This window comes from Schistosoma mansoni (genome assembly GCF_000237925.1).
Source record: "Schistosoma mansoni, WGS project CABG00000000 data, supercontig 0173, strain Puerto Rico, whole genome shotgun sequence".
Taxonomy (NCBI): Eukaryota; Metazoa; Platyhelminthes; class Trematoda; order Strigeidida; family Schistosomatidae; genus Schistosoma; species Schistosoma mansoni.
In genome coordinates, this window is record NW_017386059.1 from 516,464 (window position 1) to 544,425 (window position 27,962).

The following is a 27,962-nucleotide window of genomic DNA, read 5'->3' on the forward strand; positions in this document are numbered from 1 at the left end:
TTTCCATTTAAAATGTTAACAATATTGAAGTGGATTTTGTTTTGTTTTTTTTTTTTCTCTTATCACCAATACATTACTTAATTAGTTAAGGAAATAATGAATAATAGATTGTAGTTATACACATCAAAGAGAATTCATTAAATGTTTTAAATGATAAAGTACAAAGAGAAAACCTTTTTTAAAAATACTTTCCTTTGACAATTTATCCGTGTATTACTTAAATTTGTACGGTGTTAGATAGTTAAAACAGATTGATTGATTGATTGATTAGTATAAAGTAAGAAAATAAGTCTGTTTAATTACCATTATCCAAAGCAATAAATAGTAATTCCATTTTATAAAGTACTAAAATATTCTCATATTAAACAAAGATAGATAGTGGCTAGCAGTGAAATCCAGGACGCGCGTTTCATTCTATTTTTGGGACTCTTCAGTTGGATGTACCGGTATCTCAGAGTTGATGTTCACTCTGGGACTCGAACCCAGTACCGTTCACTTCAAATGTCATCGCGTTATCCACTTAGCTACTGAGTCCTGATAGCCACCTGCTTGTGCAATGGGGTGAAGTTATATTCACTTGTTGTTGTTTACTTGTATCTTCCCATTATTATTTAGGACTGCAATTGATCAGCCTCTTGTTGGCATATGTGCATCCTGTGCGTATTGCCTCGATATTGTCTGAAGTGACAAGCTTTATGAGCAAAGATGGATAGTGGCTAGCAGTGAAATCCAGGACGCACGTTTCACTCTATTTGGGACTCTTCAGTTGGATTTACCGGTATCTCAGAGTTGATGTTCACTCAGGGACTCGAACCTAGTACCGTTCGCTTCAAACACCACCTCATTATTCACTTAGCTACTGAGTCCTGACAGCCACTTGCTTGTATAGGAGTGTGAATTAAGGCAATATCGAGGCAATGCTCACAGTATACACATGTGCCAGTAAGAGACTGATCAACTGCAGTCCTAAAAATCATTGGAAAGATTCAAGTAAACAATACCAAGTGAATTCTAATATTAATTTATTCGTCTTTATTATTGTAAAAATCTAATACTTTCATTGACATATATCCCGTTTACTATTGGGAGTAGTCGTTTCTTACCACATGATAAATTATAATTAAGCGAATATTATCTAAATGAGATCTAATACCGATTGATAATATGATCACATTTTGACTTATAAACAAGCACATGAAGTATACCTATATATTTTTCAATATTATTTACTGTAATAAGCTAGAACATTTCTCAAAATCTGTTCAAAGAGATTATTTACTATTATTAGTTTTCTTCATATATAGATTATATTAAGCGGTGGATTTCTCTTAAATAATCTTAAATTCAAATGACGTATAAGCTGTATACTATTCAGTTTCTAACTGTTTTAACTGATATCAGGTAAAAGCTAATAATACATATTTATAGATGGATACAGAAATAGATGTCTATAAAAATTCCATGAATTGTAGTTAACAAGAGTGAACAATTGAGTAGTCTATAAGTATGAATCTTCTCGAAATTAACCCCTTTCTCTGTATAATCATTCAAGTCATTAAATCACTTGTTGATAGTACTGTGTATAGAATATCAAGAGAGTTAAGTATTTAGAAGATTAATAAAATGAATTCATTTTATTCTATCCTATTCTTTATTTTTGCTCTCTTCAAGATAATAACTATTCAAAAACAATTGATTTACTTACTACTGAATTATAGAACTCTTTATATTTCTTCAATTTTTTTAGTATATATTCTGATTTATTTTCAGAATGTGAAAATATTTGAATCCATGGATGAGATAAACATTCTTTAGCTGAAGGTCTTTTTCTGAAAGATTTCAAAATATTATTAATCCAAGTATTTATATATTGAAGTTTAAAATTAACGAGTTTCTATATATTAATAATGCATTGAAATAGGAACAATGCATTGCCACGCGTATATAGCCTCTGACAGGGAAGTCCTACTCACTATCTTCTCGAGGCGGGGGTGTTGTTTACGAAATTGAAAGGACGAAAAGCGAATGTCCGGTGCTTTAACCGGGTTGGTGGATGTGGAGGATCCACCTAGGGGAGTTGGAAAACCCTGATTCCAAACCAATGGTGCACATGGGCTCCAGTATCCTGATGGAACGAATGGCGTATGAATCAATCGTTGGTCACCGGCTACCATGGGACTGCATCTCCTCACGATGCTCCACTGCCTTGTGGATAAGACCTTTAGGTCAAATGCTCCGGGTGTGGCCACTTAGGAAAACCACCTGCTTCTTTTTGGGCACCTGGGCAGTATCACAGCCCTCACACAAATCAAATAAGATTTGTGTGGCGCATATGTATTCGGTACCACTTTGTACCAATATTTATGTGTTCAAATAATAATAATAATAATAATAATAATAATAATGCATTGACATTATAATAAAGCGATTTCTATTCAATCATCGTTTTGTTATGCTTCATAAAACAGAACCGAAGTGTTCTTATCCGTAGTGTTTGCACACAATAATAAATATTTTGCTCATACCTTACTGGGTAGTTCTAAGTTCAATACAATACATTCATATGTGTGCATTGAGTTCTCTATCTTTAGTTGTAATAAGAGTAAATACTGCTTAGATCTCGGAACCTATTAGCTAGTATAGTATATTCGATATTATTACTACTGTTACTACACATAGTAGTAAATACAGCCTATTAACATGTATTTTTCTGAGATAGATGGTTATGGAGAACAAATCCCTATGAACAGTAAATAGAGGTTTTCCCTTCCGTGTAAACTGAAATTATTAATTAAAACACATACACAGAATTTCATTTCTCACTTGTTGATCGAATCCACGTCTGAATGTTTTTTTGAGTCAGGAATATTATTTATTTGTAAATGTTTGGGTCTTCCCGTTGATGTTAAGAATTTAATTTTCATAAGTATTTTTGGACATATGTGCATGCTAAGCGCATTACCTCAGTATCGATATCACCTTACAAGTATTTTAACTAGAGATAGATTGTAACTAGCAGTGGAAACCAGGACGCATGTTTCCTGGGACTGGTCAGCTAGATTTACTTGCATCCGTGTTAAATTTCACTCAATGACTCGAACGCAGTAGTCTTCGCTTCAAATCCGAACGCTTTATCTGCTGAGCTAGTGAGTAAAACAGGTCGTCTAAATGATTACTCTCAAACAGTACGGGAAGGACCTCCCAGATTTCGGTCAGTCTAGGGAATACAGAAGTAGCAATAGTACTTCATTAATGCGCGCAGTAACTGTATACAGTTATTGCTATGATTCCAAATGATAAGCTAAAAGTTGCGCTGTATCATTAGTTTGTTGATATACACTGATGTTTGTTTTAAAACACATTACTTCACTCATACTAAAGATTTCGAAGAAATACATTTTTATCAGAAGGGGTTTTTTGTGGAGATTTTAATTTCATGGTTGAAATCATAAGTCAATTGAAGTAAGATCACCGTGAAAAACCTAGAAACACTGAACAGCCGTTCCGTCCTAATGTGGGACTCCTCAGCAGTGTGCATCCACGACTCCGCCCCGCGAGATTCGAACCCAGGTCCTATCGGTCTCGCGCGCAAGCACTTAACCTCTAGACCACTGAGCCAGCATCCAAAGGTTTTAAGGTCTAATTTCAAACAATCCACGAAATGGAGCAACCGTCCACCATTGTCTTCAATGAGTTAATATCTCACAACAGACCTGGTTGAACTCCACTGGTCACTGCTTCTCACTAGAACTCCAAGTTTTCCATATTGATCTAGCTTCAATTGACCCATAATTTCAACTATAAAATAGATTTTTGAAAATGAATCCTTATTTTCCACTTCCATGTCAAATAATTACACGATGCTAACACTTACCTAGGGTCAGCTTGCAAAAGTTGTGAAATAAAATCTTTGCCTTCATCTGAAATATTTTCCAATTCTGGTACATCGAATGGAATAATAGTTTGTAATATATTGTCAGTTAGAATATTACCTGTATCATAATCAATAAAAGGTGGCCAACCAACAAGTCTACAGATAAAAATAACAGGAATAAATCAATGAACATTGTCTGAAAACACAATAAGAATAGTTTCTGATAGTACAATTTAAACCAAGTGTTGCTAAGCTGTTTTAATTTATTTTATATTGATTAGATAAATACATTTTTAGATTGCTATTGGGTAGAATAATGAATTTAAAACTTACTTTCTTAAACATATGGTGAAGATCACGAACTGATTTAGTTTAGAAAACAATTGAAAACCTGGAAGCACGATAGAATTACCATGTGCTCAGAAGTGACCAGCATTGAGGGGAAATTCGCAGAGTTCTAGTACGATGCAGTGACCAGTTGAGCTCAACTGTATTAAACGAGACGAAGTTACTCACCGAAGACAATGGAAGATGGTTGTACAATATCGTGGACTGATTGAGTTTGGACTTGAACACAAAGAGTTCCCGACTTAGTGATTGGAAGTTAGGCGTTTGCGTGCCAGATTGGAGGTCCTGTATCCGAATCCAGATAGCAGTGCCATGAATCCACACTGTTAAGGGGTCTCATACTAGAATGAAACGGCTGTCCAGTACTTCCAAGTTTCCGATGGTTGCCTAACTTAGATCGGCTCGTGATCTCAATAAAATTCAACAATCTTCACAGCGCCATTTTGATATACATAATTGAGATTTTTCAGGAAGTCAGACTTTTATATCACCCTTGGTAGTAACTAACAATCGAATGCAAAATCCAAATCTTCTCGCATTCGGAAATAATCGGTTGATATACATGAATATATGTGAACTGGTACTCTGTATAAGGTCTTGACCAAACACTAAAATTATCATTTATAATAACTAACCATCAGTGAATGCAATGTCATTGCGTCCACATAAAGGCCCCTTATGTCAATAAAAGCTGTTTATTTATCATAAATCAACCTAAAATTATTGACTTCAAAAATAAAAACACATGTGATCAAAGAGTGAGCCAACATCATTCTCATTGACCTATTAGTTTTTTAAACATTTTTTTAACACTAAGCCTTTGTCCAGTGTGGTTCATCGACCTTTTGCTAATGATTTTAATAACTGTCAAAGTATTCAAGAAACATTTTAGTGGCTAGTTTTTTTGCTATTGAACAAAAAAAAGTAAATCATTAAAAGCTGAGTTAAATTGACTTCTGTCATTATTCTTTTCAAATAATTATGACACTACTTATAAGTAGTTGATAAATTAGTAGTAAATGTTTTCAACAAAACACTAGCTGATTTTGTGTTAAGAACTACTAGTTCAATTGTTAAGCATTTAATATATCCTGTTCGAATGCTGCTTCATGTATTTTGGTTTGGGCAGCCTACTGGTATCCTTAATTCTAACGTGAAAATATTTAACTCTAAGCGGATTTAGCAGATTTATATTTTGTGGATAAACTACTCTTTGTTTAAATTTACATTACTGATTAACAGTTTGTAATTTAATTAACTCAAAGTAGTAGCATAAATCTTCATTGTTAATGTTGATAGTATAGTGATATTTAAAAAAATAATGTAACTGACAGTATAGGGAATAATTCGGATTTTTGTTAAACTGTTAACACTATCAGGACTCAGTGGCCGAGTGGATAACGCGATGGCGTTTGAAGAGAAAGGTACTGGGTTCGAGTCCCAGAGTGAACATCAACTCTGAGGTGCAGGTACATCCAGCTGATGAGTCCAAAATAGGACGAAACGAGCGTCTTGGATTCCACATCTAGCCATTATCCATCATTGCTTACCATGTTAACACTATTATTGCTAGGAAGATTGTCAGTCAAAAAATATTCCTCTTAGAGATTTTAAAATAAATATTGAATTCAACAGGCTTATAAGTCACAATAATTTGTGAAGTCAGTGACGATCTCCATGGTTTGCGCAATCGTTTCATCTGAGTTGAAAATTGTTTTGCGTAACATATATTCCCCTTCTTCCTAATTTATAAGTATGTTATCATTAAGCTGTGAGGTTCTAGTTGAATCGCTCATATCTCTAAAACGTAGTCATTATATGATATTAAACAATGATGGCATTGTTTACTTAACTTGGTACTTAACAAGCATAGGATACTATGTAGAGTTTTAATTATACATTCTTCACAGAACCTGGACCTTTCAGGCCAGATCATTAACTTGAAAGCTGCGTATCATTTAATGACAAACTATAACAAATAAATTTATTCAATGGTGTGCAGTACATGTTTTTTTCTAAATAGTCCGTAAATTAATCACTTTTTAATTGTTTAAAATTTACACATTGAACTATTTGATGTTAAATTAGAATATTTTATTTATTAAACTCACAGGATATACGTTAACACTCCGAGACTCCATATATCTGAAGGTGGACCTAAATTTTCAGAATAAGTGTGAATAGTTTCAGAAACTGTTCCATCAGTTTGTTTCATTAGTGATAAAATTTCTGGAGAAACATATTCCGGCCTGTACCATAACGGAGGCATACAAGTTACACAATGTTGGGAATTAGTAATATACGTTTGTGCTGTGGAAAATCCTGTAACTTTAAGTAAATTACTGAAAACATTCATTTTATGACGATCTGTTTGACTCAATACATCGGTTACTAGAGAAGCCAGAGCCCGTAGTAAATCAGGATTGTTGGATGAATTTTCAGAATCATAGTTATCGATTGTTTTCTTTACAAAAAGTAGATTGTCAGGCTAAAAAGCAGAAATTTTAAATCATGTTTTAACTTATGATAATTTGAACTTTAGTTGTATGTTGTTCAAAAGATATTATAATTTGCTAATAAATCTTTTTTTGGGGGGGGGTTAAAAACTTTACTTTGTACTTGATGCTTTTGTAGTCTTCTCATTTGACTGATCAAAGTTACGTAACTTTGATAATTTGGTCATTTATATGTTAAACTAATATGACTAATACAATACTGTTAAGCTAAATTAAAGATGATACAGATTGAAGGTGGAAGCTTGGAAGGAAAAAAGAACTACAACGTGCATGCTTCAGGTTCTAATTACTAAAATACAGTCAGTAAGCTCGAAAAATTGTTGCTTATGAACACTCATGGTGTCTGACAAAATTGAGACACACAAGTTACAATGTTAATCTGAGTATTATATCATCTGTGAGTTGGGATAGAAATAAAATTGATATACTGTTTAATGTATTCCATTGAATTTTAATTGATTATATATGTATGAATAATAACTGGAAAATGAAGTGAGTAAACTTTATTACTTGGTTGATTACAAAAATCTTTGAATATTACAATTATTTTCCTTAGTGGATCTATGTCCTAATTTGTTACAGGATGTTTTGTGGAATAAGAGAACTCGGCTTTTGATTGGACGGACAGAAATTTTATTGTTATAATGCTTTCTTCTACCCTCTTGATTTTAAATATATTGGAATACTTGGAGTTTGATTTGTTAGTGTACATTGACGTTTGTATTGGTTAATTAGGCCACACTTCTAATAGAGCAGTAGAAATGCATTATTTGTTTTGCCTTCGCTACAGTACTATCCTTACAACATATGGGAACAAAATGGAGAGCTATTCCCACTCATTTTTCACCACTTTTTCCATTTAATACATCAATTAAAACATCGTTTGAATTTCTAGCTTTACAAGAATGCTAGATTAAGTTAGCCATGTGAATCATAAGAACCGATTAACAGTATGAAAGACGTGTCGTTCGAAGATTCTGCGATTTGTAATGAATTAGATTATGGTCTTAGCCTGATTATTTCATCTGTTTTCATAATCTTTCTGAGAAAGCAACTAAAAAAGTATCATGCACATCAGTTGCTCACTATGTTAACTTCCATTCGGTAGATTAGCAGATTATTGTGTTGGGACTGATAAAAGCTATTCGGAAAAGAAAGGAGAAGGATCGTACAGAAGAAACATGAGTCATCAATAACAAATTAGATTGTTAGTCACCAGATTATTCTCTATGGAAAAGATATCTCTTTGAAATACTTGAATTATTCCTACTGCTGGCCTCCAAAACTCGGCGAATTCAGAAAAAAGAAATTATAGTGCTGTAAAGTCAACGTATAGTGGTTCTACAAAATTCGCAATCGATATGTGTACATAATCACAGTTTTAATTGAACAAACAAATATTACTTGAATATCATAATGAACTACTCCTTGATTATGAATATGCTCTAATGCCTCCAGTATTGAACGAACAACAGCTGCTGTTCCCATTTCTGACCAATTTTCACATGCGAGAACTGAATCAAGTAGATTTGAACCGGACAATCTTGAAATAGGATTAAAATTATTATGATTAATTTATAAAGTTATTGAATAATGATTACAAAGTTGATATTGTAAATTGTAATTTCTAAAATGAAATTTCTTACAAATTTTTAATGAATTCGTTAATGGTGTTCTTGTTGTTGTTTTGCCGGCTGACCAGTATGTAGGAAACTTTCAGTTAAAGAAAATAACTTTAAGTCGAAGATTTAAATTTGATCAGTGTAAAAACTTAGTGCTGTTTAGTAAATAGGAGGAACTTATCAAGTAGTAACCTTAAAGGCCATTTTAATATCTATTCCCTACACTGGTCTACCGTGTAAAATTAATCAATTATTTGTTTTATAGATATCTTTCTCGATCAAACCCTGTCTGCATACATCTTGAATGGATAGGTGGTCATTTATGCAAAGTATATGTTCATAGGTCTTTGTGCTTATCTCCAACCATCCAGTTCCAATTTTAATTTTTAGAACTATTACGTGTATATTCCGAAAATTGGGTTAAAGTGTAATATGACACTTAGAAACTAATAGAGGTTTATAAACACATTGGTGATTATCAACTAGGTTTTCTATGGCTGTATTAGTAAAAATCTACAATTACAATGATCTACACGTTCACCTACTTCATCTTTCTTTTCTCAACTAAGTTTCCAATCATATCAACAGTCGATCACTCACTTATATTTTCCTATGTAAAACTTGTTTTAATTATTTGTAGACTTTTTCTGGATGCTCGTATGACTTTGAACCAAACCAAAATCGTTGCTAGAAGATCATATAAACCCTATTACCAGTGGGTAAGCATTCAATTTTACACTGGTTGAAGTTAAAGAAAGTGAACACTATTGATCTTTTTGTGAAAAATTTAAACTGAAGCGTTAGCAGTGGAATCTTTGCTATATACCATTCGGGATAATCTCACGTGATGCTGCTTTATAACCTGTAGTGCCGTGGTTCGTTATTCATACGACAACAGAGATCTTAAACATACTGTACAGCACCATATCGTTACGAAAGGTCCACCGACTAAAGTAAGAGCGCGAAGATTGAACCGAAAAAGGTTAAAAATTGCGAAACGAGAATTCGAAAAATTAATGAAATTTGGTATCATAAGGCCATCTAATAGTCCTTGAGCATCTCCGTTGCATATGGTTCCCAAAAAGAATGGAGAAATCAGACCATGCGGAGATTATAGAGCCCTTAACAAGCAATCGATAGCAGATAGATATCCACTGCCACATATCCACGACATCACTACCGAGATGGAAGGTGCCACGATTTTTTTCGAAAAGTGATCTTGTTCGGGCTTATTACCACATTCCAGTGGCCCCAGAAGATACACCGAAAACGGCTGTAATCACTTCATTTGATTTATTTGAGTTTTTGCGAATGCCCATTGAACTAACTAATGCAGCTCAAACCTTTCAGCGATTTATTGATCAGGTTGTTAGAGGTTTGACAGTCGCATACGCATATATCAATGATATATTAGTAGCTAGCGCTACCGTGGAGGAAAATCTACAACATCTACGACAGTTGTTCACGAAACTTCAAGAACACGGCGTCACTTTTAACGTGGAGAGATGTGAATTTGGAAAGGAATCATTGAAATTCCTAGGTCATATGATAAATTCTCGAGGTATCATGCCAGTCCCAGCAGAAGTTGCTGCTATTCGTAATTATCCGTTGCCCGAGTCACAAAAAAAGTTACGACAATTATTGGGACTAGCAAACTATTATAGGCGATTTATTTCAAACTACGCAACAATACTACAGCCATTGACGGACGCTTTGCGAGGAAGTACCCGAACTATTGATTGTAGGATGGTTGTTATAAACCCTCTTATTTCAAATGAAGTACCTTTAGCAGTATGGTATAATTATTAGGGATTTCCTTTATTATCAGAGACCACCAGTTCAGTCGACAAAGTCAGATGTCGTATCATAGCAGAGTAAAATAGGATTGTAGAGGACTTTGTCAATACTCGAGGACCTGGCAAAAAGTAATGATCTGGTTGATACAAAACGTTCATATTTTAAAGACATATCATTTTCTAGTTATCATTGCCTTCGGGTTCCGTAGTCGTTAAATTAGTCACATCGACATAGGCCAAGCGGTCCGTGTAAAAAAATAAACTTAATATCATTAAGTCTCTTAAATATCGTAGTTGTGAAAATGGTGAAAGTTTGGACGATCTCTAAGTATTGTATTCTCAAGTTATCCTTTTGTTGTAAGAAATATTCCGAACTTCCTCCAAGACCCTTCAACGTATACAGCATCCAATGGTTGTAGAAAAGATTGTTAGAGCAGCGACAACTCGCTTTCAGCTCGTTTCATTAATTCCTAGCTAATCAATCGATTTTATTGAAATTATGAGCTTATCTAATTTAGACAACCACTGACAACCTGAAGACACTGGACGGCCGTTTCGTAGTAGTATGGGACTCCTCAGCAGTGCGCATCCACGATCCCGCCCCGCGAGATTCGAACCCAGGACCTACCAATCTCCTTTTTTTGATTTTCTTAATCTGTTGACTCCAGGCATTTCACTTTCGCTTGATGATATATACTACTTATATCTATCGACATTAGTAGCATACTTCAACTATTCTGAATTACATTTCTTAGTAAACAACTACTACTTGAATAATATATAATTATAATGAAATTTATGAATAATCATGATGATAACTTACTTTTCATAAACTAAAATAAAAATATTATCACTAATAAATGCATCAATTAATTGTAATATATTTTTATGACATAAACGTGTTAAACATTCCATTTCACGAGCACCATTTATCCGACTTGTCAGATTATTTAAATTAAAGAATTTTCCAATATATTCACAATTTGTCTTTTTATCAATCAGTAAACGAATTTCTGAAAATGAATCACTAAAAAAGAGATAAGAAGAAAATATACATAAACAATTTGATACTAGATTCATATTAAGTATTGTTTGTTTGAATCTTCCCATTGATGTTTTAGGACTGCAACTGGTCAGTCTCTAATTGTTATATGTGCATACTGTGCGTATTGTCTCGATATAGTCTGAATTTACAAGCATTGTAAGCAAAGATGGACTTGATAGCTGAGTGGATAACGCGAAAGCGAAAGTTACTGGGTTCGAGTTCCAGAGTGAACATCAACTCTGAGATGCAGGTACATCCAGCTGACGAGTACCAAATAGGACGAAACGCGTGTCCTGAATTCCACTGCTAGCCACTATTCATCTTTGCTTACAATTCGATACTAGGTTACAAATTTAAATCATACACTACATATTTTGGTTTGAACAACAGATTATTATCACTAAGTCTTATACTTAAAATATAGTTCTTAGGCAAGTATATGAATGTGTGCCTGATTACTAGTTATTAATAATAATTTATATCTGGTCCATGATAAAAGGTGAGGGGACATGGAAGAATTTATACACTTATACTTCTGTAAATTATACAAATTTATGCTAGAAAATTTCGAAGTAAAAATGATAGACTTTTATGTTTTGAAGTCAGTTTTTATAAAAGATAATATCAAAGAAAAATGTCAACTAGATCTTTATAGAGCGAAGGTCTAAGAATCGGTGGTTTTTTCTACTTTGGAAATATTTATCAATATACGATCCTTGAAACTTGGAATGCACTTTAAATTTGGAAAAAAATGAACAACAACTGATCTGTACTAGTTTTCTTTATTGATTATGCGACTGTTTCTAGATGATACTTACTTATGCCTTTTAACTTTAGCTTGAGATATGGACAGCACCTATACACTATTTTGGGATCCAATAATGCTTGTGCCACACAGTGTTGAAGGTTAATTATCTTGGTGTTACTTTTTTCACCTGATCTCTCTTGGTCTTCTCATGTTTTACTGTTATCGATAAAAGTTTACCGTTTGACATACTACATAAAGAGGCTGCATGCTTTTGGGATTACTCGACATTTACTCTTACAATTTTTCAATTCCTGTATATTCCCCATTATTCTTTACTGTTCTCCATTATTTTTTTCCCGGGCTTTTGAGAACAACTTTGCTTTACTGTGGAGAGTTCTGAAGGCAGTTAGCAAAGTGTGTGGTGAATCTTTCGAGATTATTATTAATACGGCTGTGGATAGACATTTTAAGTCTTGCAAACTCCTGGCAGGTGTTATCATATACTAACCATTTACTTCATTCATCTCTTTCACCTTGTATATCTTCTGGTAGAACGAGACGTAAATACATTAAAATCCATACACGCAAGCATATCTACAAAAGTTCTGCAATACTTTACCTAGCAAATACACTCTGTGACGAACAGGTTGTTGGAATCAACCTAGTCAATAACCTGTATTCTTAACAATGTCTCAAATTTGATAAGTTGTACAGGCTCAGATTGTTTTTTACCTTTTTTATTTCCTTTTTTGTTTGTTGGTGAAAAAAACTTGTTGAAATACCTCGAACTGAGAATTCTACATTGTACCAAAATATAATATTGAATAAAGCCAATAATAACAATAGTAATAATAATAATAACCCCTCATGGAGGAGTATAGGCCGCTAAGCAGCATTCTCCACCCAACTCTTTCCCGGGCAATCTTTTCCAGTTGCGATTCATTATTTTGCTGTCTGCTTCCAACCCTCAACACAATATGTATTTTCGTTTGTCTCTTCTGCTTTTCCTTTCAGGATTCTAAGTTAGGGCTTGCCTCATGGTGTAATTTGGTGATTACAGAATTGTATTACCTACCCGCCTGCAACATCTTTCCTTAGTATCCTCTTCAGGTGGAAGCTAGTTTGTCCTCTCACACAGTAAGCCGTTTCTGACGGCATCCAGCCAGCGGACATTGAGTATCGTGCGCAGACAACTGTTTATAATACTTGTACTATTTTGATGATAGTTGTGGTAGTTCTCGAAGTTTTATCTCCGTACAGTAGAACTGTCTTGAAGTTCATATTGAAGATTCTGACTTTGATATTGGTTGAGTTGTTTTGAGTTCCATATCTTCTTCAGCTGTGGGAATGCATCAGATCCTTAACGTTCATCGATGATGCTTCACAGGTACGTGAAAGATTCCACATCTTCTAGAGTTTCTCTATCAAGTGTGATCGGGTTGGTGCTCTCTCTATTGCATTTTATGATCTTAATTTTTTCCTCGTGTATTTTGAGGCCTACTGACGCAGAGGCTGCTGCTACACTAGTTGTAGTCATTTGCATTTGTTTGTGTGTATGGGATAGAAGAGTAAAGTCATCTAGGAAGTCCAAATCGCCCGGTTGCAGTCAAGCTGTCCATTGTATTCCGTGCTTTCCCTCAGGTGTTGAGGTCTTCACAATCCAGTCAACCACCAGAAGAAAGAGAAAGAGGGGGAATAGACAGCCATATCTGACTTTGGTCCTTACTGGGAATGCGTCTGTCAGCTGTCTTCCATGGACCACCTTGTACTGTAGTCCGTTGTATGAATTCTATATGGTGTTGGCTATCTCGGGTATATCATAGTGTTGAAGAGGGCTTTATAAGGTCCTCCTATCCAGACCATCAAGTGCTTTCTCAAAGTCAAGGAAGTTTATGTAGAGTGACGAGTTCCATTCTGATGATTGTTCCACGATGATTCGTAGTTTCGCGATTTGGTCTGTGCACGGCTGATTCTTACGGAATCCAGCCTGGTAATCTCGCAGTTGGGTGTCTACTGAATCTTACATCTTGTTCAGCTACATTCTGTCGCTTTTAGATGATGGTAATGATATATATGAATAATTTTGAATTATTTATTTTTGCCAATACAGCTCTGTTGAAAAAACGTTTGATTTTAGGTAGCTTAACTTCAGTTGTTACCTAAACAAAATTCTGCCACTCACAATGAAAAAATCAGTTACATAATCGTAAACGCTTAAGTAAAGAAATTATGTATTGGATTAAACTTCGGAATGATAGATACTCTAATAAAGTCTCAGTGTATACGTCAATCATAAGATTAGGGCAAGTGCTACCGACGAATCTTGTTTAAGATCAAAGCGGGCCATAGTTTCTACTGATTCCTACTATTTAGGACTTGGACAATACTATCTTAAAAACAAGTATGTCATTAGAGGCTGATCAAATTACGTTTTGAATATTAACAATGGGAATTCTTCTAATTGCTTATTTTATCGTAGTTGTTTTTAAAAATGTTTTAACTACTGCTAACATTTGTGATTGGATTGAGTGCACAGGCAACGAATGGATTTTAGCTAGTTGTAAGATCAAAAAATGTCTATTTTGTCTTGTTTCGGATTCTTCAACGTCTCCATGTTTATATTCAAAGTGAGACTTGAACCAGGGGGTGGATCATCTACCAGGGTACTGGGTAAAGATAATAGCTAATGTGTTCAGTAGTTATGTATTTATATCTGAGAGTTTGAATCCTTTAGTTATCGAACTTAAGAAACCTAGTTATTCTGTATTGGTATGCTTACATCCCGAGCGGATTTTCTCCCTAACCCTTTTTATAACAACTGTCTGATATATTTGGAAAATAATTAAATCAAGCTAAAAACATGATAAGAATAATTTCTCAAGAAGTAATACTCATCATTTACCTTTCAAGTCGTCTCAGTACAAAATAATGATTTTCAATGTTTGTCCATCTCAAAGTTATGTTAGTCGGGGTTGGATTTTCTAAATCATAAATAAAATGAAGTGATACAATAATCAATACATGACAAGTAAGTAGTCAACAATTATTTCTAAAAATTATGCACCAGCTTTTGTTTCAAAACTGAGGTTTTAGACAATCACTTTCTGAACAAGGAATCGAAACTTAAAAGTAGCTGGAATTTTAAATTCATTATTTACTTGGGAAGCGAGTGGTATCATGAAATTCGTTTCTCGAGATTTTTATCATCGATTACAAGACAAAATGGCATGAAGTTCTACGGAATATCATCCGCTTAAGAAGATCATATGTAAACAGAAACTGATTAAATATAGCTCTAAACGCCAACAACAGGGACATGGAAACCTTTGCAAGAAATAAAAATAATTTGCTGATTTTGTTAAAATCATGGAGATAATATAAGTAGCTAGTCATGTTAATCTAACTTATGACATTGTGCTTTTATAATAAACAGCAATAAAATTCACGCTATTTTCCCTTCTTTATGGTATAAAGTAGATTACTTTGGTTAGTTTTTGTGGTAACAAGTATATAAGAAGGAGTGTATGAAAGGCCTCTGCTAGGTCTTATGAACACATTACTACAAACCTTGTTATTCTTGCTCTGTTTAAATATAAATTTAAAAATAAAATATCGCCGATATTGTTTGAATACCTTCAACATGAACCAAACAACTAGTCATTATTCGACCAGCTATATTTTCAGCTGTTAAAGTATACAAGCCTGAATCTTGATAAATACATTTTTCCACTGATAACGTTGCATCTCTACTAAATTCAACGTTTGATATACTAGGTGTTTTATTGATTGATTGTTTTTCAGCTTTACCGATTTTTGTACGATGTGATTCAACAATTCGTTTTGAATCTCTAGTCCAAATTATTGTTGGAGGTGGTAACGCATCAATGTAACAAGGCAATTCAAAACGTGAATGTAACCTGACAGTCAACAATGGAATAGGGACTTCTAAAAATACAGGAGCATCTAAAATAGGTAGAAAAAAAATATGCAAACAGCATGAAAGTAAGGGAATAATGTTTTACACTCCAAAAAAACTCACATTACACATGGACACAAATTAAGTTCATATTTCATTGTTAACTGTGGGACTTATAGCTGTTACATTTTTGTCAGAAGGGAAATGCGGTGTCTTGAATTATTGATGAGTTTATTTATGAATATGTTGCTCGTTAAACCGAATAATCATTAGGAATAATATGTGAATTGGTCAGAAATTTTGATACATAGACTCTCTACGATTAGTTACATAATTCGGAAGATTCGTAATTTATACATTTCATACTCGTATGCATTTTTTTAACAGTTTGACAAAATATATTTTATACTTTGCTTATTTCAATTAGAAGTTACTTTGGATTGAACTATTACACTTCAAATTAGGATAAAAGTTAATGTAACCCGTGGAAGTATAAAAATGAGACTCTTAACTTAATAATAGGAGGTTTAGTTCACAAAATAAAAAAGACATTGTTTATTCTCGTACAACCGACTACACGTTTTAGTCTAGTTATGATACTATATTCGGAATTTCAGCCAATTCAATCATTAGTCATATATTTTAGGGATCTGTTATATCGATTGAGTGTGTGCGTTCTTGCCCAGTTGATATATATGAAGTTATAAGACCGCCAATTGAAGAGCAGCGTTTTATCGATCGGATCAATAATGATGCACAAAAGCCATATGAACAATCTTGAGTACTTTTCAGTCCTGCTTTCTGCCTAGCCCAGCCAGTTAAGTCCAGAACACCAATAACAGCCTCTGCAATATGAATCATTATTCTCAAGCATACTAAACAAACTGACCATATCGTACCATAAAATAGAAAATAACACTTGTACAAGATTTAGCCAAATGTGACTGTGAATAGGGGGAACATTAATTAATGGACTAGGGATAACTCAAGAATGGTAAGTCGTATAATAATAGTCTATAGGTCAAAGTAAAACTTATAATATGAGGGACACGAATATGAATAGTCTAGTTACTTAACAGTTATACGATAGGAAATATACATATCACATTGATCCATAAATAGTTCTCAAAGTTAGCATTCATAAATCTCTTCGGGATATAACAGGATCATTACAGATTTCTTGGTATGATTGGCATGAATTATTCCTCTATCTTAATTTATCTCATGGTTAAACATTTTTAACATACACTATACTAAATGGTTTAAAATAAACTAAGTGAATTAGTTTACTTTGTTCTGTGACACAATCTCATATTAACAATCAATTAAATCAACGATTATACTTAACAAACAAAGTTCATGATTAGTTTCATTCAATGAAATATTCTCGATTTAAGTTATTTTGGTTATCAGTAGTTATAAATAAGAGATTGGTTTGAAATTTGTTGTTACTGTGGAGAATTTAGATATATTGTAGTGAATAAGAATACGAGTGGAGACAACCGAATGTCACTAAGCACAAATTACAGACTATCTCACTAAATTTTTATAACCATACAGTTAACAGTTAATTTGCAAACTAACAAACAGTTGTGTCAGTCTTAACTGTTTCTTCTTCTCTGATATCATTGTTCATACATTTTCGTACAGATTGCGTTTCATTCCTGTTCGTTTCTTATCGATCTTCTGCCAAAATACATTCTATGTCTGACCAACACCATATACTACTTATGTGGATATAAGCAGACCATTTCACAATATTACTAATCAGTTCTATTAATATATCCTTCATTTTTAAAATTATCTTATACTTACCTGCCATTTTTACAATAAATTCTTTTTCACTAGTACCCAACATATATACAGCTTTACAAATATATGTACCAAAATCATTTTCATTTAAACCATTCAAATGTAGTGTAGCTGTATCTCCAGATTTGGATACTGTACTATAGAATTTTTGATTTAAAGTTGGATAAACAGTATTTACTAAAATAAAATATGGAATATAGTCAGTTTATTATTATTTTAATGATTATTCAAACACTTAGTGTGTTTATCTCTCCCAAATCCCACTTTTAATCTAAATAAATAAAACTTTTAACTAAAGATGGATAGTGGCTAGCAGTGGAATCCAGTTTGACGCGCGTTTCGCCCTATTTGGGACTCGTCAGCTGGATGTACCTGCATCTCAGAGTTGATGTTCACAATGGGACTCGAACCCAGTACCTTCCGCTTCAAACACCGAGTCCTGATAGCCACTTGCTTGTGCAATAGGGTGAAGTTTAAATTCACTTAGTATCACTTGTTTGAATCTTCCCATTGATGCTTAGGACTGCAAATGATCAGTCTCTTGTGAATTAAAGAAATATCGAGGCAATACGTACAGTATGCACGTATGCCAATAATAGACTGACCAGTTGCATTCCTAATCATCAATGGGAAGATTCAAACAAACAATACTAAGTGAATTAAAACTTTTAATTGTTAGAAATTTTCTCTTAAATCGTATATTTTCTCATGTATTTACAACAAATCTAATGTAATTTATACTATTGAGCTCATTTCATATTATGAATTTAAATGAAATATTTGAAAGCATATAGTAACAAGTGTTTGATAGTTAGTTAATCTCCCTTTATATTCTTATGTAATTACTATGATATGTTTATATAAGAACTTTCGTCTAAATTAGAGCAAATAGTTTCACAGGATTTGAGTGCCGAGTATAATGTAAGACATTAAATAGGAATAATATCTTTGTAAAATCTCGGCGAATGAATCTGAAGTAAATCCAAAGTTTCGCCTGGCAATCTGGTCCAAGATAATTCCTTGAAAAAGCTCGGACCAGATTGCCAGGGGAAACGTTGGATTTACTTCAAATCCATTCGCTGAGATTTTACAAATATATTAATCCTATTTAATGAATATGATATGTTGTTTCAAAAAAAGGAAGAAGTAACCAATAAACTAGAGAATACTATCCTAAAGTTCTGTCTAAATATAGAAGTGGTTTTTTTAAAAAAAATAAAAATCTCACATTTAATGCTTTGTATTCGCTTTTATTTAGCTGAAATCTCAATGAAGGACATAGAATTTTGGAAGATCACAGATACAAATAACTTGATGACTATCAACAATCACATGCTGTTTACAGAACTCTTCAAAAAAAAAATTACTCACAAGGAAAAAAAAAGTAATTTTATGATGTCTTTATATCCGTTTCTCCTGGATAACTATAATAAGTTCCTTGTTTCTATTTTGGTATGGAATAAAAAAGAATTCATATCACACGATCTGTCCAAGTGTGTGGTTTAGTTTTTTTTTAATATTCATATGACAAATAAATTTATAAATCTCTCAGTATCTTTCTTTATGTGTTCGTTTTTTCCATCATCAGTGTTTCGTTGAAAATCTTGTAGATGAACAGAAATGTCATTACAGGTGAAAAGTGTCAGAAAAGATATCATCTATATTTCTTCTTTTTTTCTTTTATTACAAAGTTATAATTCATTTGATGAATCAAAAATATTGTTTATCTATCTCTCTTCAATTTATGACTCTTTAGTATATCTTTTTCTGTTGTTCATAAGATCAACAGAGTTTGTAGATATTCATTCCATAAACTAGATTATTTAACTGAAAAGTTGTTATTGTCGCATTGTGTAACAATATGAACACTAACTATAGCTAGAAATATGATTATGATTAACCTAAACGGTTCACAGAATTCTACATGTATTTTTATTTAGGGTAAACATTAATGTAAAATAGTATTGATAATAATGATAACATACCATTTGTATCTAACAATTTACCATCAAAATACCAGTTGAAACGTGTTTCATTTTCAACATTAACAGGATTAAATGTACATTTCAATTCTAATTGACCATTAACCGGTGCATAAATTACACTTGTTTCTGGATCAGTGAATGATGGTGAAGCTGTAAGAGATGAAACAAAATTGTTCTCTTTTGAATTAAGAATCTGTAATAAAATAATTTTCATAGTTGAAATCATGAGTCAATTGAAGCTAGACCACCATGAAAAACCTGGAAGAACTGGACGGCCGTTTTGTCCTATTATGGGACTCCTCAAAACTCTCCACAAAACCCCTTCTGATCAATAGAATAATTGTATTTTATGGTAACTAGACACTTCGATTTATTCAAAAACACCTTGGGATGATTTTTGTATTGTCTATACGTATTGCTGTAAGATGCTCAATCAATTTCGCTCATAATATATCATTTATTTAATGATAAGAACAGCAAATCCTTGCAACGATATATAAAGATGACTTACTGTATTCTGTGAATTTAACTATTTTTGATATGCTTAAATATATCAAGCACATTTATCAAGTTGTATGGAAAAAACTATCTTGATAATTATGTTGTGCATCACATGTGAGACCAACATTAAAAATGGAGGCATCTCACTTCATCACTAATTGGTTATAGTTCGAATTGTAGACTACTGAATTCTAACATACTATATTAAAGTTGTCTTGCTTCCATTCTGATTTGAAGAGTCTAGTTTCTATACAGTTTGGGGTCATGGATTTACATTTTAGAGTAGTACCGAATTAAAATTAGATTGCTTCTCGGTGTTTCCTGATTTTTGAAAGTTTTAAAGTATCAAAAATTTCAGTCGTGTAAATTAGATTGAAACATTTGAACTAACAAAATTTTTTTTGAGTAGATCTTCATCGGATTTCACTCTTATATACTTTAATGTTTACGTGAATGTATGGAAAGTATTAAATCAATCAGAGGACTTTACTAAACAGTGGTAACAGTGAGAGAGGATAACATGACTAAATATAATAAGTAAAGTGGAAAAACTGATAGTAACTGACAAATAAAGTGGTAAACATGATATTACTAAACATTCTGATAACATAAACAAATTTCCTGACATATAGAGTGGGTCAGAGATTGAAAAAATCAGTTTGTTAAAATAATTATTATTATTAATTACTCGGTTAAAAGATGTAAGTAAACAATAAGACCGATTTGTAAATAGTATAGAAGAGGGATGCAAGAGGTTAAGAAAATAAACAAACAAATTGCTACATCCAGCTGTTCTTACAATGGACAGTTTGCGAAGATAGTTGAATTTCACAATTGATATTATGAACTAATCTTAGTTAAATAACCGTTGAAAACCGGGAAGGAATAAGTAGGTACTTTATCTTATTAGTACGTGTGTATGACCCCCTCAGGGATTGGATGCAGGACATTCAGGTATCGCGAATAGTGCTTAACCTTATTAATACTGATCTGGCATCCAATGATTTAAGCTTCTAGCTTCAATCAATTCATCATGTTTTGTAACCATCTTTCAAAGCCGTTAGTGCGTGACTGCCATATAACCCAATACTGAAAAAGACAGAAATCAACCTTAAATCATTTCAAAATTAAGATAACGGTGAACTATTTTTATTGCATAGCGTTTTCTAAAAATAAGGTCACTATCTCAACTTTATGAAATTATCTAACAGTACGGGAAATAGCAACACCTGATAACAAAGACATAAAGACAGAATAGCAATTTGGGAACCATTATATTAGTATTTGGATTAGAATTCGGATATACACCACTCAAATTGTTCTTTTTCTGTTGAGTTATGATTCATATGTTGCAAATAGAGAAATATAAAATGACTTGTCAAGTTTAATTATTTTAATGGAGTTGACAAAAAATAAAGCTAAAATTCAATACTCGAGCAAAACACTTTTGGCTGTTAGTGTTTTATTGCTAAACAAAGCGCTCTATCTAATGTGCTCCAGACTAGTCAAGAAAGTAAAACGTCAAATCGTTGCATAATGTTATCCCTTCTCACCTGATAGATACCGGACATATAAAATGGACGAAGCGTTTTTGGTTCTATATCAAGTTTCATATGATCTATCATTAGGACTGAGATTATCTCTCCCCTTCGTAAGAGGAGCTATCGGGAATAATAAAATGAAACCGAAGCAAAAGAGGTTTATTCAGTCCCATTATTTCTCTTGGTTCATAGTAAGGTTACTTCATACAAAGAAGCATATTATAAAACCTTTCTCCCAATACTCTTGTATGTGTATTTCTATCCTCCCTCCATTCAGATGAAATATTCCTAATTCAGACTGTTTTCTTATAACCATTATCATAGCTAACACAATATAAGCTTCTTCGGATTATGTGTTACTCCATTGATTATAATTCACCACCATGCAATAATTTTTATCTCTTTCGCCATACGACAATTTGACTACACTCATGATACATTTTGTAAAAAAGTCAGAGTACTTTATAGAAAAAGAAATCAACAGAAACTAAGGTACTACTGTCATTAGCATCACAGCGCAAGTAACCACAGACTATTGAGTTCTGTAGCTAGTCAGTTAGTTTTCTCGAATAATGTTAGTTGAAGTAATTAAAATATGAGTTTCAGTTTCATACAGCAGATACATTTTCAGTGAGATGTAAATAAGCCACTAACCTAAGAACCTAAAAAAAGTGCATCAAATAGGTTTTAAACAATACAGAATTTAACTTTCTTAGGTCTAGGAGTACAAAAAGACAGAACACTAGAACTTTGTCAATTAATAGCACTTTATACTGTATAGAAAAGACTAAACTACTAAAAATACACAATCAAAAGGATTACATAACTACTCATATCAGTAACAGTAATAATTGCTACGTATTTCAAAAGTAAAAATTTACGGAATATTCAAATATATGAATAATATTCTACTTTGGACAATCAGTTTCCAACATTTCGGTTAACATACATATGTACCTATTTGAAAACTAGTCGATAAATTACATAAGATCTGACCTATAGATACAAGCAAGTATAGTTTACTATCGTAAATGATTTTACGTTATGTATACGAAACAACTGTTTCTTTTTTCTCTCCAAATCATACTTTTTCTTCAATCTTAATCTATAAAATGATTTTTAGATTATAGATTATAGTTCAATATTCATTGTATCATTTGATGTCTCTTTAATAAATGAATGATATTGTTGTCATTGGCATATATGTTGTACAATGTAAATATTGTACTATTTAATAGATACTTATTTTGGGTTGAATTATAGAAAAAAAAAGGAATGGTTTTACATTGAAAACAGTTGAACGATGTTTCTTTTAAACACTATTTGTGTTTATAATTATTACTTGTTTATATCCTTTATATATCTACTGTAGTAAGAAGATTCTCATAAGAACTTGATAAATACGGACTGGATTTTTTTATTTATTTAAACATAAATATTGGTACAAGGGGGCACCAGATATATATGCGCCACATAAATCCTATTTGATTTGTGTGAGGGCTGTGATACTGCCCAGGTGCCCAAAAAGAAGCAGGTGGTTTTCTTAGGGGACCACACCTGGAGCCCTTGACCCAAGGGTCTGATCCACAAGGCAGTGGAGCATCGTGAGGAGATGCAGTCCCATGGTAGCCGGTGACCAATGATTGATTCATACGCTATTTGTTCCCTCAGGATGCTGGAGCCCATGTGCACCATTGATTTGGAACCGGGGTTTTCCAACTCCCCTAGGTGGACTCTCCGTGTCCACGGACTAGAAAGTGTCAACAAATGTTAAGTTACAAGTACAAACTGAGGTGCGATGACTGGGTTCTCTAGAAAAACACGGCATTGTTTCTCTAGTCACTGTGTATTATACTTATGGTAGTGTAAGATGTTATAAATTAACTAATTCTATAGAAAATTTAAATCGGTTGTCTAAATGGAACCTACTATAGCTAGTACTAGGAATTCAACTAAAAGTTATTTGATCTCACCATTCTACTTAAGGAATCAACGTGGTTAAAAAAAGCGCTTTTGTAGCTTTCACTTAAAATAAAAGTTTTCACTGTTGATAAAGTGGGTGTATAATAACATGAAGAAATGTAATTGTGTTATGCAAGATAAACATTACATTTACTAGTTAAACAATTGGCTATATGGTGAGACAATATTAAAAGTGGAATATCGGATTCTGAATGAATGGTATCATGATTTCGTGTTTGTCATAAGGTTTGAATGTTTTGACTTTATTCTAGTATACAAGAGTAGGTGAGTATCGCTATGAAGTTTATAATTATCAGGAAACTGTTGTCTACATTTATCTAATTTTGATTTGTTTTCCAACTAATGTTAAACAAAATGAACACTTTCTTTGAACTGAGCTTATCTCCACAAATAATTCAACTAAACAGGTATGAAGTTTTTAAATCAATAATGAGATCTAGTACATCAGATCGCCTTAATGTAAATTAAATTTCAGTGATTTTTATGACATATTCGAGCCAGAAGTTCATTTCACTGTTATGATACTTGCTAGATAGAAGTCGTTTGAGTTGGAAACAAAAGCCTTAAATTCTCAATTTTTGAAATTTACCATTTGAACACTTTCCAAAATTAGTAACCAACAATTCGAACATCTTGAGACAAACACTCCTAATTTCAGAAATTAAACATTTTTTAAAATGTTATTTGTCAAAAGATCGTTTATGTTAAAAGTGTAATTAAAAAGCTAATTATAGTAAGATAAATAAACACAGTGGTTAAATGAAGTAACTCACTAGGTGTAGGCTCATGTAGCACTCCAACGGATGCCGACGCACATCGGCTATGTTCTTTTTTCATTCCATAGAATTAGGAAAAATGAAAAAAAGAAATGGTTGTGGAAACAATTAAAATTTGTAAAATAATAGTTTTTGTTCATTAACATAAATGCTTGGAGAGTTTGTAAGTATTAGTGCCAAGGTTGGGTTTGGTAGTTTCGAATAAATTGAGCGATGGGTAGGAAGTTAATTCTTTAAGTTATTAACTTTCCGATCAAATATGATAAATCATATTATCATTGTTATTCTTATTATTTCTATTCACTTCTTTAAATTTCACCTTTTGTACTGTCTTAGACTGTTAAGTTTTAACTTACTTGTAATTAAATCAGCCATTTTTCGTACAGGTTGACTTGGTGTACCACGACCATATTCGGTAACAGCAACAATACGTAACCAATATTCTTGTTCAGGATTTAAATGTTCCAGTGATAAACGATTACGTTTTAAACCAGATGCAAGAACTCTCCATATATTTTCATTATTTGTGCTCTTAGATGTTTCAGAGCTCATGCCTACATCACTAGTTTCACGATTTACTGACTTCTCTACAGCTTTAATTTGTACTTCAAATGTATATGGAGTAAATGTTCTATCTAAAGTATACGATTTTGGTATTTGCCATACAAGTTCTGGTGCAATTCTGCCAATTAAAATATCTGATGGTGACTCAATAGATGGCCGCATAAATGTCAAATCAGGAATAACTAAAATTTAGAACAAAGGAAAAAGTATGTAATGATTAATATCTGTCTTTCATAAGTGAACTAAGATTAAATGAGTTAATATTGTAACAAAACACAGGGAATTCTAAGAATTTACTTAGTTCTGATAGTGGTTTGTAATTCCCTATAGTTTTTATATTCAGAACTGCAATCGATCAGTCTTTGTTGACATGGCCATCCTGAGAGGACTTCCTCGATAAATCTTTATACCTCGAGTTTTAGTATGTTTGATATGTGGCACGCAGTAGAAGACATAAGTTTTTCTTGTCTGGGACTTGCGAGCTGAATGTACGTCAGTCTAACTGCCGATACTTAATACTTTTCACTTCAGATACCCGACGTGTTGTTCATTAAGCTGTTGAGTACAGTGTTATAACTGCTGTATTTGGGTGATTGACTGAGTTATATCCGCGTCACCACTGTTGCATCTGGATAGCTACTGTTATATCTGGGGATTTGAATAAGTTATGTACGCATCATTTATCTTGAATCTTCAGTCTTACTGCTTCCACCTAAAAATCGAGAATAGCTGAATTTCCTCGACCTTAATACTTGGAAACAGAAATCACTGCAGTTCCTACGATACAACATCACACTGAAAAGAGGACTGAACGAGTTCTCAATTGCCATACATAAAAAAAATTTTATACTGAAATGATGCGAAAAAAATTGGCTCAAATAATGTCATCTTCTTATCCCATTATATCATCTAAATAATAATTAACTTGATCAACGGATTTAAAGGTACGAATTGTAATAATTTGATTTTAATGTAAGACTTTGTAGTAGTAGTAGGCATTCAGATTTTCATAAGTAATGGCTAACATTAATTCCAAAAGGTTCAATTCTAAACTGATGTACATCAATACTAATTGCCTTTAACCAAAACAATATATTAATTATCAGAAGGGGTTTTTTGGAGATTTAGCATTTGCATAATTGAAAGCGTGAGCTAATTGAAGCTAGACCACCATGGAAAACCTGGAAGCACTGGACGGCCGTTTCGTCCTATTATGGGACTCCTCAGTAGTGCGCATCCACGACCCCTCACTCGCGGGATTCGAACCCAGGACCTACCAGTCTCGCGCCAGGGTCCTTATCCGACAGACCACTTAGCCGGCATTCAACGGTGTTAATGTCTAACTTCAACTGATCCACGATAATTTGTTTAATAACACCATTATATAGATTTACTAATATGAAGTAATATACTTCACTAAATTATTGTGTCGTTGGTTTTGAAGAAACTGAGAACAGCCATTTAGATATCCAGACATCATGTACTACATACTAATTGAACGGTGAAATTAAGATAGAATTTCACACTAAATCTTATAAATAAAATCAGTTAGAAGGTTTCATGAAATAAAAGAATGAGTTTTGGTTAGGTTGAATGAATATCCACTGACTATTTCGTTTTATTAGAACATTTTACAGAAGTAGAATTAATTTTTATATTACTTACTAACTTGTGGTGGTATTAACACATTTCTTGTTGGATGCCCAATACCGAATTGATTCGATGGTAGAATACGAACATGATACCCAATCAATGGATTTGGATGAATCCATGTCCATTGGTTTGTATCTAGATTAGAAGCTATTGTTGTCCATTCAAATGAACCTTCATGTTGAATCTAAATTACAAATTAGTTTAAATTAAACGATTAAACTAAGGTTTAATGAAAATAGGGAAATGAAAAAATTGTGAGTAATTTCAAGCTAATCATATTTTTTTAATTGAATAAATGAATTAGATATGAATTTATATGAAGATAGTTTACACCATAGAATGAAGTCTGATGGGGGATAACCATTGAAAACCAGAAAGTATCGGTCTGCTGTTTCTTCTTAGTTTGGAACTTCTCAGTAGTATGTTTAACGTTTCATGATTTAAATGAATTTAAAACTGGGGATTATCAAATTCAAATTATGTAGTGCCAAGGTAGTGGGCTTCACTGTAATGCCTGACTGAGTCTTGGGTGCAGACTCCTAAAGAGCTTAAAACTGGAGTGAAGTAGTTACCAAATATTTCCTAGTTTTTCTTTTTGCATATATTTTACCCAACACTGATTATTTTGTGAGGTGAGACATCTTCATTAGTCAATCTTATTATTAAATTCACTCTTATTTTATATAAAATCATTTAAAAATACGTCTTGCCTTCATTCAAGAGAATTATGAATGAATAATAGATTTTAAAACTAAACACTAAACATGTTAGACGAACAACGACAACAATAACAACGGTATTGATATCAACCGCCTATTGTGTTGACTCAAAAGTAACCTTGACATGATTAAAAATACATTTTCACAAACTTGAATCTGCGTCGCTTATTCTTATGCTTGAACCACTGCAGTTTTCACAACTCGAAGAAACAACACCAAGACTGGTAAAAGTGAAGATTTATTAAACTTAAAACACAACGACAATCCTAGTCGAGAATACACTCATTTACATATTGATTGAACACTCATTTTGATTATTAATTAGGATAAAACCACATATATAGAAAATACTCAGAGTTATAATAAAATTAAATTCTGTCTATCATGCTGGGCATAGCTCAAATGAATTCTGTCCAAGAATATCATATGTTGAAATGATATTACACTCAAATGAATTAATATCATTACGCATGAAAACAAAACTAGTATTACTCTGAATAATCATGATATAGGGTTAAAAACGGCGAGACTATAATATATGGACGAGCCAATGAGAATCCAGT

At 32.9% G+C, this 27,962-nt stretch overlaps 1 protein-coding gene and 1 non-coding gene across 2 annotated transcripts in view; one reads left to right on the forward strand and one right to left on the reverse strand.

The window, feature by feature from the left end:
- Positions 1-27,962, reverse strand: part of Smp_153170 (serine/threonine kinase) — a gene marked incomplete at its 5' end in the record, with an annotated part of 72,797 nt that overhangs the window by 15,667 nt on the left and 29,168 nt on the right. The window contains 11 exon segments of the mRNA XM_018796409.1: positions 1,706-1,829; positions 3,875-4,030; positions 6,334-6,710; positions 8,143-8,281; positions 10,980-11,183; positions 14,852-14,930; positions 15,583-15,912; positions 17,681-17,854; positions 19,663-19,812; positions 24,820-25,209; positions 26,693-26,864. Of these exon segments, the coding sequence (XP_018646898.1) occupies positions 1,706-1,829; positions 3,875-4,030; positions 6,334-6,710; positions 8,143-8,281; positions 10,980-11,183; positions 14,852-14,930; positions 15,583-15,912; positions 17,681-17,854; positions 19,663-19,812; positions 24,820-25,209; positions 26,693-26,864 (2,295 nt within the window).
- Smp_tRNA_01380_Gln_TTG.1.1 lies at positions 5,606-5,672 on the forward strand. The gene has a single exon. It is a non-coding gene (tRNA).